The sequence below is a fragment of the Bicyclus anynana genome, chromosome 13 (assembly GCF_947172395.1).
Source record: "Bicyclus anynana chromosome 13, ilBicAnyn1.1, whole genome shotgun sequence".
Classification (NCBI taxonomy): Eukaryota; Metazoa; Arthropoda; class Insecta; order Lepidoptera; family Nymphalidae; genus Bicyclus; species Bicyclus anynana.
In genome coordinates this window covers 2,374,996-2,392,253 of record NC_069095.1, presented here as the reverse complement: position 1 = coordinate 2,392,253, position 17,258 = coordinate 2,374,996, and the positions used below count along the sequence as shown (strand labels likewise).

The 17,258-nt window shown below is 39.2% G+C and overlaps 2 protein-coding genes across 2 annotated transcripts; both read left to right on the top strand.

Moving 5' to 3' along the window:
• The first annotated feature begins 2,013 nt into the window (after positions 1-2,013).
• Positions 2,014-4,862, top strand: LOC128198012 (uncharacterized). The gene is made up of 2 exons (XM_024082225.2): positions 2,014-4,432; positions 4,530-4,862. Exon 1 carries the CDS (start codon positions 2,389-2,391, stop codon positions 4,252-4,254), a length of 1,866 nt encoding a protein of 621 aa, XP_023937993.2. The 5' UTR covers positions 2,014-2,388; the 3' UTR covers positions 4,255-4,432; positions 4,530-4,862.
• Positions 4,863-6,984: 2,122 nt separating this feature from the next.
• LOC128198684 (uncharacterized) lies at positions 6,985-8,009 on the top strand. The gene is made up of 2 exons (XM_052885121.1): positions 6,985-7,180; positions 7,724-8,009. Exons 1-2 carry the CDS (start codon positions 6,985-6,987, stop codon positions 7,912-7,914), a joined length of 387 nt encoding a protein of 128 aa, XP_052741081.1. The 3' UTR covers positions 7,915-8,009.
• Positions 8,010-17,258: the final 9,249 nt, after the last annotated feature.

Here is a 17,258-nt window from a genome sequence, read left to right as displayed (position 1 = left end):
AGAGCTTTTTGCACACGGACTGAATATAAATCGGGTTCGATATAATTCAGGTTTTTTAATGCGCCGCTTTTCTTGAAGTCCGTATTTTAGGTTCACGTTATGTGCATGAATGCAAAAAAGCGCTTGGTAATTCTGTCCGACAAATGTCCCAATTATAAGCATTGGAGGACCGTGTATACGACATTTTGTGTCAACATGCCTATGGACAAATAAAATTTATTATAAGTGCTATATAACAGTTTTTATAGCCAACCACTTTGTTGCCATCGATACCATCGCGTTATCGCGTCAAATGAATTATGTTGCTGACTTACTGTTATTGCTCGAACTGTGGAAGTAAACGCCGAGATTTTCTATACATTGAATAACTGAAAGAACATGGAAGAGTTTTTTTTTTTATTCTATACAATGTCACCTGATGGTAAGTGATGATGCTATCTGAGTTAAAAGCGGGCTTACTTGTTAGGAGTATTTAAAATCCACACCCCTTTCGGTTTCTACACGACATAGTACCGGAACGATAAATCGCTTGGTGGCACGTCTTTGCCGGTATGGTGGTAACTAGCCACGGCTGAAGTCTCCCACCAGCCAGACCTGGACCAATTAAGAAAACCTCTATCGGCCCAGCCGGGGATCGTACCCAGGACCTCCGTCTTGAAAATCCACCTCGCACACCGTAAGGCCGTCAAATAGTCAAGAGTAACAGAACATGGAAATTTTGATCGATCCCTATGTATGCTGTACGTTCACGCTAATTTCAAAAAGTTTTCAATTATTCTATGAGATGTTACTATTAAAATAAATACATATCTACATTCAAATAAAAGTGTATGTCTGTATGATTTCAAAATAACTATGTTTTCTTAAGTGATTATAGTTATTTACACAATAGATACTAAAACAATATCAATCTTTTTTCAAATATTTATTTGTCTATAGCTAATCTTTGAAATGGCTGGACCGATTTACTGAAACTTTCACTGGAAGATAGAGGAGGTTATAGAGCAACATATAGGCACAGTTTTATCCCGAAAAAATCCATAAATCCCACGGGAACTGTGTAAAACTGAATTTTACGTTGATAGGCTAGGATAGGATACGCAGCTAGTATTTAATATAGTGAATAGGTACTCATATGAAAAGCTAGCAATTTTTAATTAATATTGGACGACAAAATTAAAATTTTAGCTATAATTTTCTTTTCTTTCTTCGCAACCCCTCTTGTCAGGGATTGCTTATAGTAATAAGGCCGCCTTTGCATGGTAAGTTTAAATATTGTTTCTTTTAATGTTATTGCGTTGTTTATTTATGATTGTATTTTTTTTGTAACTTACTTACTAATATGGGTATTTTATTAACGTTTATTAAGGGTAGTTACGCAAGTATTTTTATAAATTCCGACAATTCATCACTAACTACAGTAGCCGCAAAAATTATTGAAGTTGTAACATTTGATATATTTCCTATAAACAACCGAGTCGGTCCCATAAAACTCGGATAGTTTACGTCACGATCGAATCTATAAGCATTCTGAGATGATCAGATAGCTCGTACCTATGAACAATGTATGATCGCTGAGGGGCGTGCCTGCGTGGGTATGCGCGTCGGTGGACATTGTTTAACAGAGCCGCGCTGGTGTCACCAGCTGTTCAGCATTTGTCGGGACGTCCCGATTTTCAGAAATCTTGATAAATACTTTTTTTAATATGCTAGTGTAAAGTGGGTAGAGCCGTGATAGCCCAGTGGATATTCCGGAGGGCGTAGGTTCGAATCTAGTCCGAGGCATGCAACTAACTTTTCAGTTGTGTGCATTTAAGAAATTAAATATCACGTGTCTCAAACGGCGAAGGAAAAGATTGTGAGGAAACCTGCACACCAGAGAATTTTCTTAATTCTCTGCGTGTGTGAAGTCTGCCAATCCGCATTGGGCCAGCGTGGTGGATTATTAGTCTAACCCCTCTCATTCTGAGAGGAGACTCGAGTTCAGCAGTGAGCAGAATATGAGTTTAACTCCACCAATGCCGGTCCCAAGTCCGGATGCAAAAGGAGGAGGGTTAGCAGGAGAGACTATACCTGCTGTAAAAGGTCAACGCCGAACCTCGGGCGGCGGTTAATATCCTGACAAACCATGGCTTTTCTCACACCCATGAAGCGGTAACCAGTGGCCGTGAGGTCTAAATCACCTCTAAAAGACTGATCCGGAACGGTCAGGCCAGAGGTCACACCCAACTCTGGCAGGATTCCTAAAACCCAATCCCATGATCCAAAAAACCAAAATACCCTCACGTAACCCCTTCCTTCCCTTATCACGTCCCCATCAGCACAAGCACAATACACACCACACCATACAGTCAGATACTCCACAAACCACACATACTTCGGACAAATATGAAGACGGATTCAAATAGAAAATTACTACCCCAGGGGGGTACCGGAAACGGACAATCCTCCGCTGTAGCGGCACCGCCGATCACTGGATTACCGGACGGCGGTGCGGCTACAGTCCGCCCTGCGTATTCTGGGGGGGGCGAGAACCCGCCTTGCGCATCGCGCACCCAACGACCTGGCAACGAAAATAGGACCGACGCATCAACTAAAAACGAACCCACCCATGACCCAACTACCCTAATACCGACCGATACTCAAACACGCCCGACCCCAGCTAGACAGGACTCAGATTTTAATATGACGTCAGTAGCGATGGCCATCCCTCCACCCACAGTAAAGTCCGCTTGGGCCACCGTTCAGTCCAGGCACAAGCGGAAAAAGCCTAAAAGGAAAAAGAACAGGACAGACGCACTGACAAATCCCCCATCAGGCATACGCCCAAGCGGGCAGACGTCGGAGATTGGAAGACTTACGTCAGCGACAGGCGAAACCCAGACGGGGGGCTTGCACGGACAAAGCGGTAACAGGCATCCTGCACAACAGCAGCTGCCCCCCGCGGAGACTGTCGTCCCACGCCCTGGCACCAGCCGTAGCGCGGTAGTAAACCAGCCAATCACCGGCGAAAACCTTCCGGCGGAGCCTGCTAAAACAACATCGGACGCTTTAAGCGAGAACAACCCTGCCCAACGTCGACCACACCCCGTCGCACCCCGGTGCAACAAACACTGGAGAGGGCGGAGCGGTGGTGAGGCCGACGGGAAGGGCGGGAACCCCTACCAGTCAACGAGTCAGCCCAGTCTTAAACGGGGCAGGCTCGATGACTCAATCTCACCTAGGGGACAATCTAAACGGTCCAAAACTACCGGACATATAAGATCGACATATGCAGGCGCGACTCAGCAACACCTTAACGTGGCAGTCACCCTTGACCCTAGAACGGACATGACACAAACAGAGGCGACAGCACTGCAAGAACAAATACAGGAGGAGGTGTTCGAGGCTTGCCTCAGGGACCCAATTCCTGGTGTACCTTTGACACATGCGCCCACATTCTCAGGAAAAGCATTCCTTAGTGAAGGCGTCCTGAAAATGTGGTGCGAAGACGACCAAGCCCTCGAATGGTTGAATGCGGTCTTACCAAGACTGAAATCACCAAGAGAGGGCTTCAGACTTAATATAATAAACCAGCGCGACATCACAAAAAGGGTGAAAGGGGCGCTCTATGTACCCAACTACCGTGGAGAGATTGGTGTGTTACATAGGATCCTCCAACGGCAAAACCCAAAATATGATGTCGGCAGCTGGACTCTTCACAACTTTAAGAGATCAACAGGGAAACCTCCAGGAGTGTTCCTAATATTAGGAATACCCCAGGAGAGGATAAAGACCATACTGGACAACGACAGGAGAATAGCTTACTCGACTGGGACGATATATCTTAAGTTCTACGTAGGCGAAGAACTTAGCGATGTACCGCCCAGTCAAGCTACCTCCGAAAACCAGGCAAACCCTGAGACAACAGACGTAGACGCAACTGCGACAACAACCGTAACGACAGCTGACATGAAAACACAAGACTCTGTACAGGACGAACAAATGACAAATGAGACACGCCCCGGACCAAGTACTGCACCCTCAACAAGTGGGATGAATTGGGAAGGGACGCGTCCTGAACCAGGCATCCCACCCTCAACAAGTGGGGTGCAATGGGAAGAGACGCGCCCCGGACCAAGCATCACACCCACTTTAGAGGGGATGCTATGGGAAAGGGCATCTAACACTGACGTGACTGATACGGATGACGACATGGCGGACTCAGCTCCGCTATACACATTACTAGAGAAATGTGTCCCTCGGGACGCATAAGACTAAGACTCTCCACCCGCCTTTAGTAATGTCAACATAATACAGGCCAACCTCCAGCACAAGATCCTCGCAACGGCTACCCTACGCAAACAACTGGAGGAAGGGGCCGAAACCATAGTACTGATCCAGGAGCCGTGGGTCAGAGGAAACCGCATATGTGGTTTTGGCAACTGCAACGGTAAGTTTCTGTATGACAGTAAACAAACTCCACCGAGAACTTGTATTTATATACCTCGCTGCATCACAGCGACAATGCTAACACAATTCTGTTTCAGAGACATAACAACAATAAGAATACAAAGTGGCATAGGACAACAAACCGGTGCTAGGACAAGACCACTAGTCTTGGCATCGTTATATCTACCCATTGAAGAACAAATACCACCGAAAGAGATGATGGACCTTATAAAATACTGTGAGGACGAAAACACTGACCTCATAATCGGAGTGGACAGTAACGCACATCACACCCTATGGGGATGCAACGAAAACAACAAAAGAGGTGAGCAACTTATAACATATCTATTAACAACTAATCTTGTAGTTTTAAATAAAGGCTCGAAACCAACGTTTATCACGAGCCGTTCCCAAACAATAGTAGACATAACTCTGGCGTCTAACGGTGTAATGGATCAAATAAGAAACTGGCATGTATCTGATGATCTCACTTTATGTGATCATCAACGCATCCACTTCGAATTGAACCTGATCACGGCACAGGACACACCACGGAGAAATCCAAGGAAAACAAACAGGAAACTATATAAAACAATACTCCATAGCAACTATGAGAATGAGAGCGAACTCCGAAATACTAAAATTGAGACAACAAATCAAATAGACAACAATGTGACAAGCATAACTAATCTCATCACGTCATGCTACATAAAAGCCTGTCCCCTAAGGACCTGCATAACAAAACAAAAACCGCTTCACGCATGGTGGAGCCCGGACCTAGAAAGGAAACGACATAACCTTAGACGACTGTTTAACAAAGCTAAGAACACCAGAAAGGATGAAGACTGGGATACTTTCAAATATCACCAGTACAGTTACAACAAAACAATAAGGCAGAAGGACACAAAAATGTGGCGCCGGTTCTGCTCAAACATAGAATCAAATGAGAAAGCTAACAGGGTAAGGAAAATCCTTGCAAAAGACAATGCCCTCACACTGGGCTCCCTAAAGAAAGCTGATGGTAGCTACACAAAAAACGACACAGAAGTAAGTGAGACTCTTCTAGAAACACATTTTCCAGGATGCAAAATCCTAGACTCTGCAGACTGGACAAACGAAAATGAAACCTACAATCCAGTAGAATCAGACAGGGAACTCGCCAACAAGGTAGTTACACATAACAGAATACAGTGGGCAATAGACACGTTCCATCCCTTTAAATCACCAGGCACGGATGACATCTTCCCGGCCCTCTTACAATGGGGGTTGGAATGGCTAACACCATGGCTAGCAGAAATATACAAAGCCTGCATAGCCTACAGATATATACCAAAACTATGGAGAGATGTGAAAGTAATCCTCCTACCAAAACCAGGTAAATCAGATTACACTGATCCGAAAGCTTTCAGACCAATCAGCCTAACATCCTTCTTACTAAAAACCCTGGAAAGGTTAGTAGACAGGTTCCTACGGGATGGGGTACTAAGTAATACCCCTCTACACCCGAACCAACATGCTTACAGTACCAGCAAATCCACAGAAACAGCCCTACACTCAGTGGTCAACAAAATAGAACACAACATGGAAAATAAATTATCAACACTAGGAGCCTTTATAGACATAGAAGGGGCCTTCGATAAAACCACGTTCAAAAGCATAGAAAAATCCCTTGAACGACATAATGTACCTTCAACAATAAGAAAATGGATAAACGCCCTCTTATCACTCAGGGCGATACAAATAAACATAAATGGAAAAATCCAAGCCATCGCTGCCAGAGGATGCCCTCAAGGAGGTGTACTCTCACCACTACTATGGAACTTGGTGGTAAATGAACTAATCAGCAAACTGAACAACAAAGGCTTCCTAACAATAGGGTATGCCGACGACCTAACAATACTTATAGGAGGAAAACATGAAAACACCCTTAGTGGAATAATGCAAGATGCACTCAAGCAGATAGAGAAATGGTGTACACTCAACGAACTATCTGTTAACCCCAGAAAAACAGAACTCATTCTGTTCACACACAAAAGAAAACCAAACATTCCAAAAACACCGACTTTATTCAAAGTAACCCTAAAGCTAACCACAGAAGTAAAATACTTAGGGGTAACACTAGACCAACAGTTAAACTGGAAAAAACATATTGAAACGAAAATTCAAAAATCTACAATCATCCTATGTCAGTGCAAACGCATGATAGGTAAAACATGGGGACTAAAACCGCACATAATGAAGTGGCTATACCTTACAGTCGTAAGAAGCTCAGTGACATATGCTTCTATAGTCTGGTGGCCAAAAGTGCTCCAAACAACAACACAACAGGAACTTCAAAAATTCCAAAGACAAGCACTGCTATCCATAACGGGCAGTATGTGCACAACACCTACGGCTGCAATGGAAGTAATACTAGGAATCCCACCATTACACCTCCGCATAAAAGAGGAAGCAACGCTTACAGCCCTTAGACTAAAAACATGCGGGTTGTGGAAACAAACAAACACAGCCCACACTAACATCTTAAAAGAGGGAATACAAATGAACCCAAGTATGGAGTGGATATGCGATAAAACACAGAAACAATTTGTGATGGACAAACCCTACAAAATCAACACTGAGGAGGCCGGTGACTACTACACAAACCCTGACGCCCTAGATGTGTACACGGATGGGTCGAAGACTGACACAGGTACTGGAGCAGGAGTCTACTGCCAAGACCTCAACATACGGATTGCACAAGCGCTTGGTAAGCACAACTCAGTCTTCCAGGCAGAATGCGTCGGCATCACAACTGCGGCTGTTGCCGTGACCAACAGACAGGTAACAAATTTTAACATTAATATACTTAGCGACAGTCAAGCAGTACTAAAAGCACTGGCAAAACACTCGACTACGTCAAAACTACTGCTAGACTGTCACAAGGCCCTAACAAAACTTGCAACAAATAACTTAGTTACATTAAGATGGATAAAGGGACACAGCGGAATCTTAGGTAATGAAGCGGCTGATGAACTGGCGCGTCGCGCCACGACACTGAAGGTAGTAGGGCCCGAACCAATAGTACCCATACCATTCAGTGAATACAAAACATGGTTGCACAAACAAACCATCAGAACCCACGCCGAACTATGGGACAGCATAACCACATGTAGACATACAAAAGAGGCACTCCCAGGCCTCGACCCAAGGATAACAAAGAAACTTATGAACCTCACACGAGACAAGCTGAGAACAGTAGTTGGCCTAATAACAGGTCACTGCCCGCTAAACAAACACCTTTCAATTCTAGGTTTGACCGACAGTCCTCTGTGCAGAGCCTGCATGGAGGAGGACGAGACACCGCTACACGTTATGCTCAGTTGCAGAGGCGTAACGGAACAACGAGCAACCTACATTGGCTCCTCAGCGACACTCCATGAGGCTATCGGCGACCTGGGCGGCCTGCTAAGCTTCTGGAGCGAGCTCGGCTGGATGGAATAAATCCAGCGGGAACCTACACCAAGGGACCCACGCACAACGGCCAAACACTTGGCTAAGTGCGGAAACGGCCCAGAAGAAAGAAGAAGAAGAAGAAGAACCCCTCTCATTCTGAGAGGAGACTCGAGTTCAGCAGTGAGCAGAATATGAGTTGACAATGATGATGATGACGTGGATAAATCTACTCTACACTGGCATAATAAAAATGCAAAATTCGTTTATTTAAAGTCGGCTTACTTGCATTTTGACTATTTTTAGAGACTAGCACCGGTGAAACTTTACAACCGGTGGACTCTACCATTGGGTATGTGGTAGTGAACATAGCTATGTATATTATTAGCATTAATGTAACAAACATAGTTAATGTATATTGTTACTTCATTATTAAGTTGTAAACCCACTTTGTCATTAGTCCCGTTTTTTTAATAAAACTGTTGGACACCCTAGCCGATCATTCCCAAACCCAAATATTGAGATCAAGATGTTATCAGGAATTATAATGTTCTTTTATTAGTGTTTACACAAGTATAGTCATTTGGGTATCGATCGATCAGCAAACGGTTTTATTCAATGCGGTGGGTACGATTTCGTGATAGGTGTTCTTCTGTTTTTATATTACATACAAATCATTGAGTTGCTTTCCTATGAGATTATATTTCCCTTCAATTAGAGACTAGATTTATGTAGAAATTACAGTTAAGATTTATTATGATAGTTGACGGAACAAGAAGATTCCCTGCTGATAGTAAGTGGAAAACAAATTTAAATAACAAAAAGAAATATTTTATAGGGTATACTAAGATAAGAGCTTAGTGGATCTACCTTTGATACGATAGGTGTAGATTCAAATCTGGTCCAGGGCATGCACCTCTAACTTTTTAATTAATTATGTGCATTTTTAGAAATTTAATATCACGTGTCTCAAACGGTGAAAGAAAACATCGTAAGAAAACCTACTTAATTAATTTTCTACGTGTGTGAAGTCTGTCAATCCACACTGGGCCAGCGTGGTGGACTATTTGCCTCATCATTTCATCATATCAGCCGATGGACGTCCACTGCAGGACATAGGCCATTTGAAGGGACTTCCAAACATCACGATCCTGAGCCACCTGAGCCACCTGTATCCAGCGAATCCCTGCGACTCGCTTGTTAGTTAGTCCACCTGGTGGGGGGTGGACCAATACTGCGCTTTTCTAGTGCGGGATCGCCATTCCACCACCTTAGGACTCCAACGTCCATCGGCTCTTCGAACTATATGCCCCGCCCTATTAGCCGAACCCTTCTCATTCTGAGTGCGACACTGAGTCAAATATGGGTTGCTAATGACTGCCATCGCAAGTAAACTTGAGACATATTAGTTAGTTGTTTACTGACCCTTTAGATCAAAACATACTACTGGTGCTTGGAAGCAGAAATATGCATGGTGGTGGTAGGCCAGAAAATGTCTACCTACTACTGGTGCTTTTGGTGGTTACTGGTGGAAAAAAAAAACTACTGGTGCTTGGAAGCAGAAATTTGCATGGCGGTGGTAGGCCGGAAAAGGTCTACTACAGTATAATCAAACAAAAACCATTCTATTACAGCTGCACTATTTAAAAACACAGCACAGAATCCAAATAAAACAGTGACCGAACAAAATCTCAACTGAACACAAAAGCTTGTTACATTTTAAGCTGAAAAAGAGTGTTCTTTGTTAGTTAAATTGGTTCAAATAAGAGCCGTCGCAGACAAAACTAGTAATGAGCTTACCCAAATCGCTGCTAACAATGCAACGGAACGAGCAGAATGGAGTCCTCAACGCAACTTTATTCAAATTCGCATGTGAAATCGCGATGCGCTGCTCAATGCTAATTAAGAAGATCACGACACAGAGTCACCGTGTCATCGGGCCCAGCCAGATATAGAGACAATGGATGTGTCAAAACGTTGAAACTAAAGATATATATCTAATTTATTTTAAACAATCATTCAACAATATTTAACAAATAACAATAATTGTATGCGTATACAATGCCTTCAGGTGAACAAATATTAAATAAGGATTCCGTTTTTGTACGTACGTACATTTGGAATCTTAAAAACATTAAATATAACGACATCTCGTCTTTTTTAAATACTTTATTGTAATGTCTTATTCTGCCAGAGCCACCAGCCATTGGCGGTTTTCAGGAAAAACAATATATAAAACACAATTGCTAAGATATTAACTAAAAATATTTTTGAAGTTTTAATTAGTATAATTTTAAAGTTTTATAAATCTTATAAGTACCTAATAAGATCAGAAACAGTTCGATATAAAATAAGTTGATACCTACTAGTCATGTTAGCCCAGTATGATTAAGTGCCTACATAAGAGAAAATCCGATTTATCCTCCGATTATTATTATTTTTTTATTATCCTTGATTTTTGGCAAGATTCTTCAAATGATTGTAATGTTTTCAAATTGCTGATAATGTTCAAAGTTTCCCATACAAACATCTACGAGTATAGCTATACCTACCAGTGGCGAAGACTGAAATGTTCTAGTAGGTAACCCGTTAATATGTTTTTGGCTGAGTAAGTTAAATTATTAACATCCGTAAAACTTGTCGATTTTTAAAGTGTAACCCGATAGGAATTGGGTTGTCATGAAACATCGCCCCTGATACCTACATTATATAATGTATATGTACATAACATACATACAAGTGGAAATAAAAGCAAGTAAAGCTCCTTCTAGTGCTTCTAACATCCCGTTGAACAAATACCAAGAGCAGATGACTGCGTGGAGAAAGCAAATGAGACCTATTAGTTCTTGCCACATAGTCACCGGCACTCATCTTATTAGCTCGGGGCATGTAAGGCACGGGACGGATTTTTGCTTTTGTTTTAGAGCGTTGTTTGAAGTGCTCCTTATACGGTAGTACCAAGTAGATTGGCGCAAAATAAACAGTGCACCTACTGGAATGTTTGCTTTACTTCTACATAGAGTATAACTGATCGTTATCAATCTGCTGAGCTCGAGTCTCCTCTCAGGACGAGAAAGGTTAGGCCTATAGTCCACCACGCTGACCCAATGCGGATTAGCAGACTTCACACACGCAGAAAATTAAGAAAATTCTCTGGTATGCAGGTGTTTCCTCACGATGTGTTTCCTTCACTGTTTGAGACACGTGATATTTATGATATTTAAATTCTTAAAATGCACACAACTGAAAAGTTGGAAGTGCATGCCCCGGACTTTCGAAGGCAGAAGTCATGTCCACTGGGCTATCACGGCTCAGCTTTTAGCGTATAACTGATACTTAACAAAAAAATAATGCCGATATTAAACATCCGAGAGTCAATAATTTAGTTAGAATGACAACGTGCTAATAACCCTATGTATTTGTATAAATATTGATGTACTAGCGGACGCCCGCAACTTCGTCCGCGTGAAATTTAATTTTTTACAAATCCCTCGGGAACAATCGATTTTCCTGGGATGTAAAATCTATTCCCATTCAAATTTCAGCCAAATTGGTTCAGTAGTTGCGGCGTTAAAGAGTAACAAACATCCAAACAAGCTTTCGCGTTTATAATATTAGCAGGAAGTAGGATAGTATATGTTGCTATGCGTTGTGCAAACATTGGTTTGCACAACGTTTTTTATTTTCAAATTTATAAATTAGTGAATTTATAAATTGTCTGATGGTAGTGGTTTCTGCATATCATAACCAAAGAGTAAAAAAATCTTTTGTAGGTTTGTAGGTACTCTTCTATAACTAGATCACCAAGACTGTGATGGAACTGCCAATATGCATAACTTTAAGCAATAATATGTTAAAAATACATTCGAGGAGGAGACACTTAGTCGAGGATAAAGGTGCTTAGAGCACTAGCATCAGGAGGTGATAAGTGATATCAAAAATGCATTCAGTAAAAATTTTGTGTCTGTCTGTCTGTATGTTCGTTATAGAAACAAAAACTACTCGACGGATTTTAATGAAACTTGGTACAATTATTTTTTATACTGCTGGGCAGGTTATAGTATACTTTTCATCACGCTATGGTCAATAGAAGCAGAGCAGTGAAGGGAAATGTTGGGAAAACGGGAAAAGTTACTCCATTTTTACAGCGATACTTACTATTAGGGTTAAGGCTGGATTAAAGAGGTCTAAGGGCAGACGAAGTCACTGGGGTCCGCTAGTATGTTATTTTGTATAAAAGCCGATACTCATACGAAGTAAAAGCAAATAACTAGTGTTGCTTAACCAATTATTTGGATGCAATCCGAGCTAACCACAAATTACTCATAGTTTTTCACGACACAATAAACTCAAAATTTATCGCCCGTAAAAATGCGCTGATACAGATGAAGTCACAGATAGATGACATTCTTTATGGCACTCATGTTACATTTAACTGTTACACGAAAAACAGGTGAAATAAAATCAAATTACAAAAACCTGTTCTCAAATTCAAGCCAGAACATTTCTAGTATATACCTACTCGCAATAAATACCAATAAGTCTACATTTTTTTTACTATTACTAATGTATTCTTAACAGAGGAAAATATAGGATTTTTATACATAATTGATAATACATATTTCATTTTCCGTCATGGTACTTACTCGTGTTACATTTAACTGTTACATGAAAAACAGGTGAAATAAATCAAATTACAAAAACCTGTTCTCAAATTCAATTTAGAATATTTCTAGTATATACTCGCAATAAAAACGAATAAATCTACAATTTTTACTATTACTACTGTATTCTTAACAGAGGAAAATATAGAATTTTTATACATAATTAATAATACATATTTCATTTTCCGTCAAGGTACTCACTCGTGTTACATTTAACTGTTACATGAAAAACAGGTGAAATAAAATTAAATAACAAAAACCTGTTCAAACTCGAATTCAAGTCAGAATCTTTTTAGTATGTACTCGAAATAAATACAAATAAATCTCCATTTTTTTTTACTATTACTACTGTATTCTTAACAGAGGAAAATATAGGATTTTTACACATAATTGAAAATACATATTATTTGGTTTTCCGTCATGGTACTCATTTTACATTTAACTGTTACATGAAAAACAGGCGAAATAAAATTAAATAACAAAAACCTGTTCAAACTCGAATTCAAGTCAGAATCTTTTTAGTATGTACTCGAAATAAATACAAATAAATCTCCATTTTTTTTTACTATTACTACTGTATTCTTAACAGAGGAAAATATAGGATTTTTACACATAATTGAAAATACATATTATTTGGTTTTCCGTCATGGTACTCATTTTACATTTAACTGTTACATGAAAAACAGGCGAAATAAAATTAAATAACAAAAACCTGTTCAAATTCGAATTCAAGTCAGAATCTTTTTAGTATGTACTCGAAATAAATACGAATAAATCTACATTTTTTACTATTACTATATTCGTAATAGAAGAAAATGCAACCCTGGAACTGTACAAAATTAACGCAATAAAATTCAGCTGTTTACAAAAAAATATAAAACTATAGCACTAGTAGATGAAAATTTCCAATTGGCCGAGTATTTTTAAGGTTAAATGTAGTAAACTTGTATAGAAATCCAAATCAATTTTAATCTAAACCTAGCAGATTTATCTTCAACATAAAAATAAAGTGGTAATCCACCCACATTTTCCAATAGCTCCTTAGGATCGCCCCAATAAAATATAGGTAGGTTAGCGGAACTCTCTTAAAATTCAAGTAAACATTAAATCGTTCACGTACCTCATAACGGATGCAGTAATTTGGCCATACGTCTTGTTATGGCCGTTTCGGAAGATTAAAACCCCGGCCACCCTTCATAAATCGCACCCAACACACCTAAACTTCATTTATAATTCAGCCCCCCTGAAATACGGAAAAAACCTAACCAAATGCCCAGTAAAGTCAATACCACAATTTAGCAATCAAGCAGGTAAACAAACAATACCTTTGTTAATGCAAGACTGTCTTTTTCATCTTCTTAAGTCATGGTTTGTTCTGTAAAAGATTAAACCGTCCATTCATCAAGTACAGTTATGTTGGCCAGCCAGCTAGCCAAAACTTTAACATGTCGTTCAAATCACCGATTGGCTTGTGAAGAATCTATCTTTAGACATAACAAGATAATATTCAGATAATACTATGTTAGATTTCGGGTTCAAATCTCCTTTTTCAAAGTATCCTCTAAACAGATACAGGACTATCGATGATACCTGTATGATGAATTAAATTTTTATTTAGGACAGTTGAGTTATAAATTAACGTATTCATTACTGCAATAAGTATGTCATCAAGGGCTATACAGTACAGTTCAGTATAGTATCCAAAAAGCACAAAAATTATATGTAGAGATTAATAATATTCTTACTCTTTAATAATCATATTCTTAAGAATTGAATTTACCATTATTATTTTGGTGGCAATTGAATTCACAATAATATTCAAAAGTAATAAATATTTTAATTATGTAAATTTTTCGTAAAATGGGAATTTTTATTGTGTATTTCCGACTGTTCTCTCCACTAGTAGTAGGGTAGCTACGAATAGGAAATTAGAATACATGATTTTTAAAAAATCTAAAATTGATTTCAAATTAGAATTAGCAGATTCCCAACTGTACGATTAGTATAGAGGTAAATGCGGTAGAGTGCTGTTCTGTTACCACTCTTTACCAGGATTTTAGAAGCTCAAATAAAACTGGATTCTATGCATATTAGAGTATGATGATGCGAGCGGGGCGTGTTTTATTTGCTCGAAAGGGTCAACTTTATAGTATCGTTTTTATCGGTGAAAAGTCGCCTGTAAAAGGCTATGTGCACATTTACGCTTGCGAAGCTACCAGAAAGTACCAATATAAACACGGTGACCAATATGTACGGCTGTTTCGTGGTTTTATTGGGCCAACTTACCACAATTTACGGAGCTTTACTTTAGTACGGATGTAAGTACTTAATTAAAAAGGTTTTTACCTTTCTACTATGTAAAGAGCGTGATATTTTAAGAAATTAAATATCACGTGTCTCAATCGGTGAAGGAAAACATCGTGAGGAAACCTGCATACCAGAGAATTATCTTAATTTTCTGCGTGTGTGAAGTCTGCCAATCCGCATTGGACCAGCGTGGTGGCCTAACCCCTCTCATTCTGAGAGGTGACTCGAGCTCAGCAGTGAGCCGAATATGGGTTGATGACTATGTAAATATCAATAAAGTTTTTGAGGGTATTTCGATAGATAGTAGTATCGAACATAGAATTAAACAAATACTTAAGTAATTATTTTGGTAGATGAGTTATAGTATAAGCAACCTGAATGAAAGCTAAAGAGCCGTGCTAGCCCAGTGGATATGACCTCTGCCTCCTATTCTTGAAGGCGTAGGTTCAAATCTGTTGTATGTACCCTCAACTTTTCAGTTATCTGCATTTTAAGAAATTAAAATATAACCCTTTTCCCAAACGGTGAAGGAAAAGCTAGCGTGGTAGACTAATTGACCTAATCCTTCTCATTATCAGAGGAGACTCATGGTCAACAGTGAGCCGAACGTACCTATTCAGATATGTACTACCTGACCAATATGCAAACAATGTTGCGTGAACTCACGAAATGAAATTGTTGGAACAATTTTCTAAAATTAATAAATAAATTATTACTTATTTACAGCATTGCATTTTGAACTCTATTACATAATGGTGAAGGTTGTGAGTTTTATGGCAGAAGGGAACTGTTGATGGCATTCATAAACACGCATAAAATTCAATCAAGTTCGATAGAGTATAGTTGGTACATAGCTCACTAACGTTTTATGGTGACGTTGCTCCCGCGTTTGTCTCATCAGGTGCAGAATTAGGGTGAAACCACACTAACGATTTGGGCTTTTTGTAATAATACCTCAATAGCTTAGATTGAGCCTCAATAGCTTAGATTGAGCTTCAATAGCTCAACGGTAAGGGTGGTCGGACTCATCACCGCAGGGTGGTGGTTCGATCCCCGCCCCGTTGGTCTATTGTCGTACCCACTCCTAACATAGTCTTTCCCGATTAGTTGGATGGGAATATTGGTCATATTTAAAAGATATAGCAAATATTCATTAAAAAAAATCCATTGATCTCTTACAAAGAATAGACTAACAATCAGCGACCAATAAACGTCCTCACTATGAGTGCCAAAATCAACTTTTGGGTGGACTTTTTATGTAGTCGCATTTGTAAATTCCACCTTAAACGAATAATTTTAATCCATCTAAGGTTGATTTTGATTTAAATTTGGGGTTATTGAAAACAGCTATTAATTACTTTAACTATTCTAAAACTGCCAAAACAAAACACAAGTGGACAGTTTTTAAGTGAACTTTTCAATATGACTGTGTCTCTATTTTTAATAAAATCTAAATAGATAGAATTAAAAAATACGAAAAATAATAAAAAGAATCATTAATTCCAATTAGGCTTAGTTTACAAGCACTTTTGGAAGTCAGGTACACTCCTCCAGTGCTAAAATGTCTTTATCATTTTAGAAATTATTTCACAAATTTATAAATTTATTTTAGAAATTATACAAAATACATCGTGAAGTGATGTGCAAGTATTCTCTTTGCTCCTTAAATATATTGCACATATCTGCAAATTCAACTTGATTTATACCAGCAGCGTAGAATATTTTAAAATATAAGAGTGGATAGGAACGTCTTATTAAACAATAAATTCTATTCCATTTTCAACATCAGCATTTCTAGGAAACTTTATTGTATAGTGTGAGTAAAATAATGCTTTAGAAACTAGTTTTTTAAATTACAAAAGACGAACAATATACACATAGAAAATAATAGAAATAAGCAAAAGTTTGTGTGTAAGTGTGTATGTTTGTTCCACACTTTTTGCTGCGGCTACTGAAACGATTTGGCTGAAATTTGGAATGAAAATAGATTTTACTATAGATTATCACATTTTATCCCGGAAAAATCCAAGGTTCTCACGGGCTTTGTGAAAAACTGAATTCCACGTAGACAAAGTCGCGGGCGTCTGCTAGTTGTAAATAAGGGAGAATAACATCTAAACTTCTAGCCACGGGCAAGTATAAATTTTATGTCAATCTCCTATCGACTAAATTTTCAACACAAGGTTTTCTAACTCGAAAATGAACATTTCCAAAAACCACCGCAACAATAATATTAATGTAATTTTATAAACGCTTAAAGAACAAATGAAAATTATTCAAAATGTTATCAGCTATCAGAATGGTCCAGGATTTGGTCCAACATTTCACTATCAAGGTCATTTTCCTTAAGTAAACTCCGCACACGAAAGAAGTCTTTTTTTATATTCTTTACAAGTCGCGTGGCTAAAACCGTTACTAAAATTG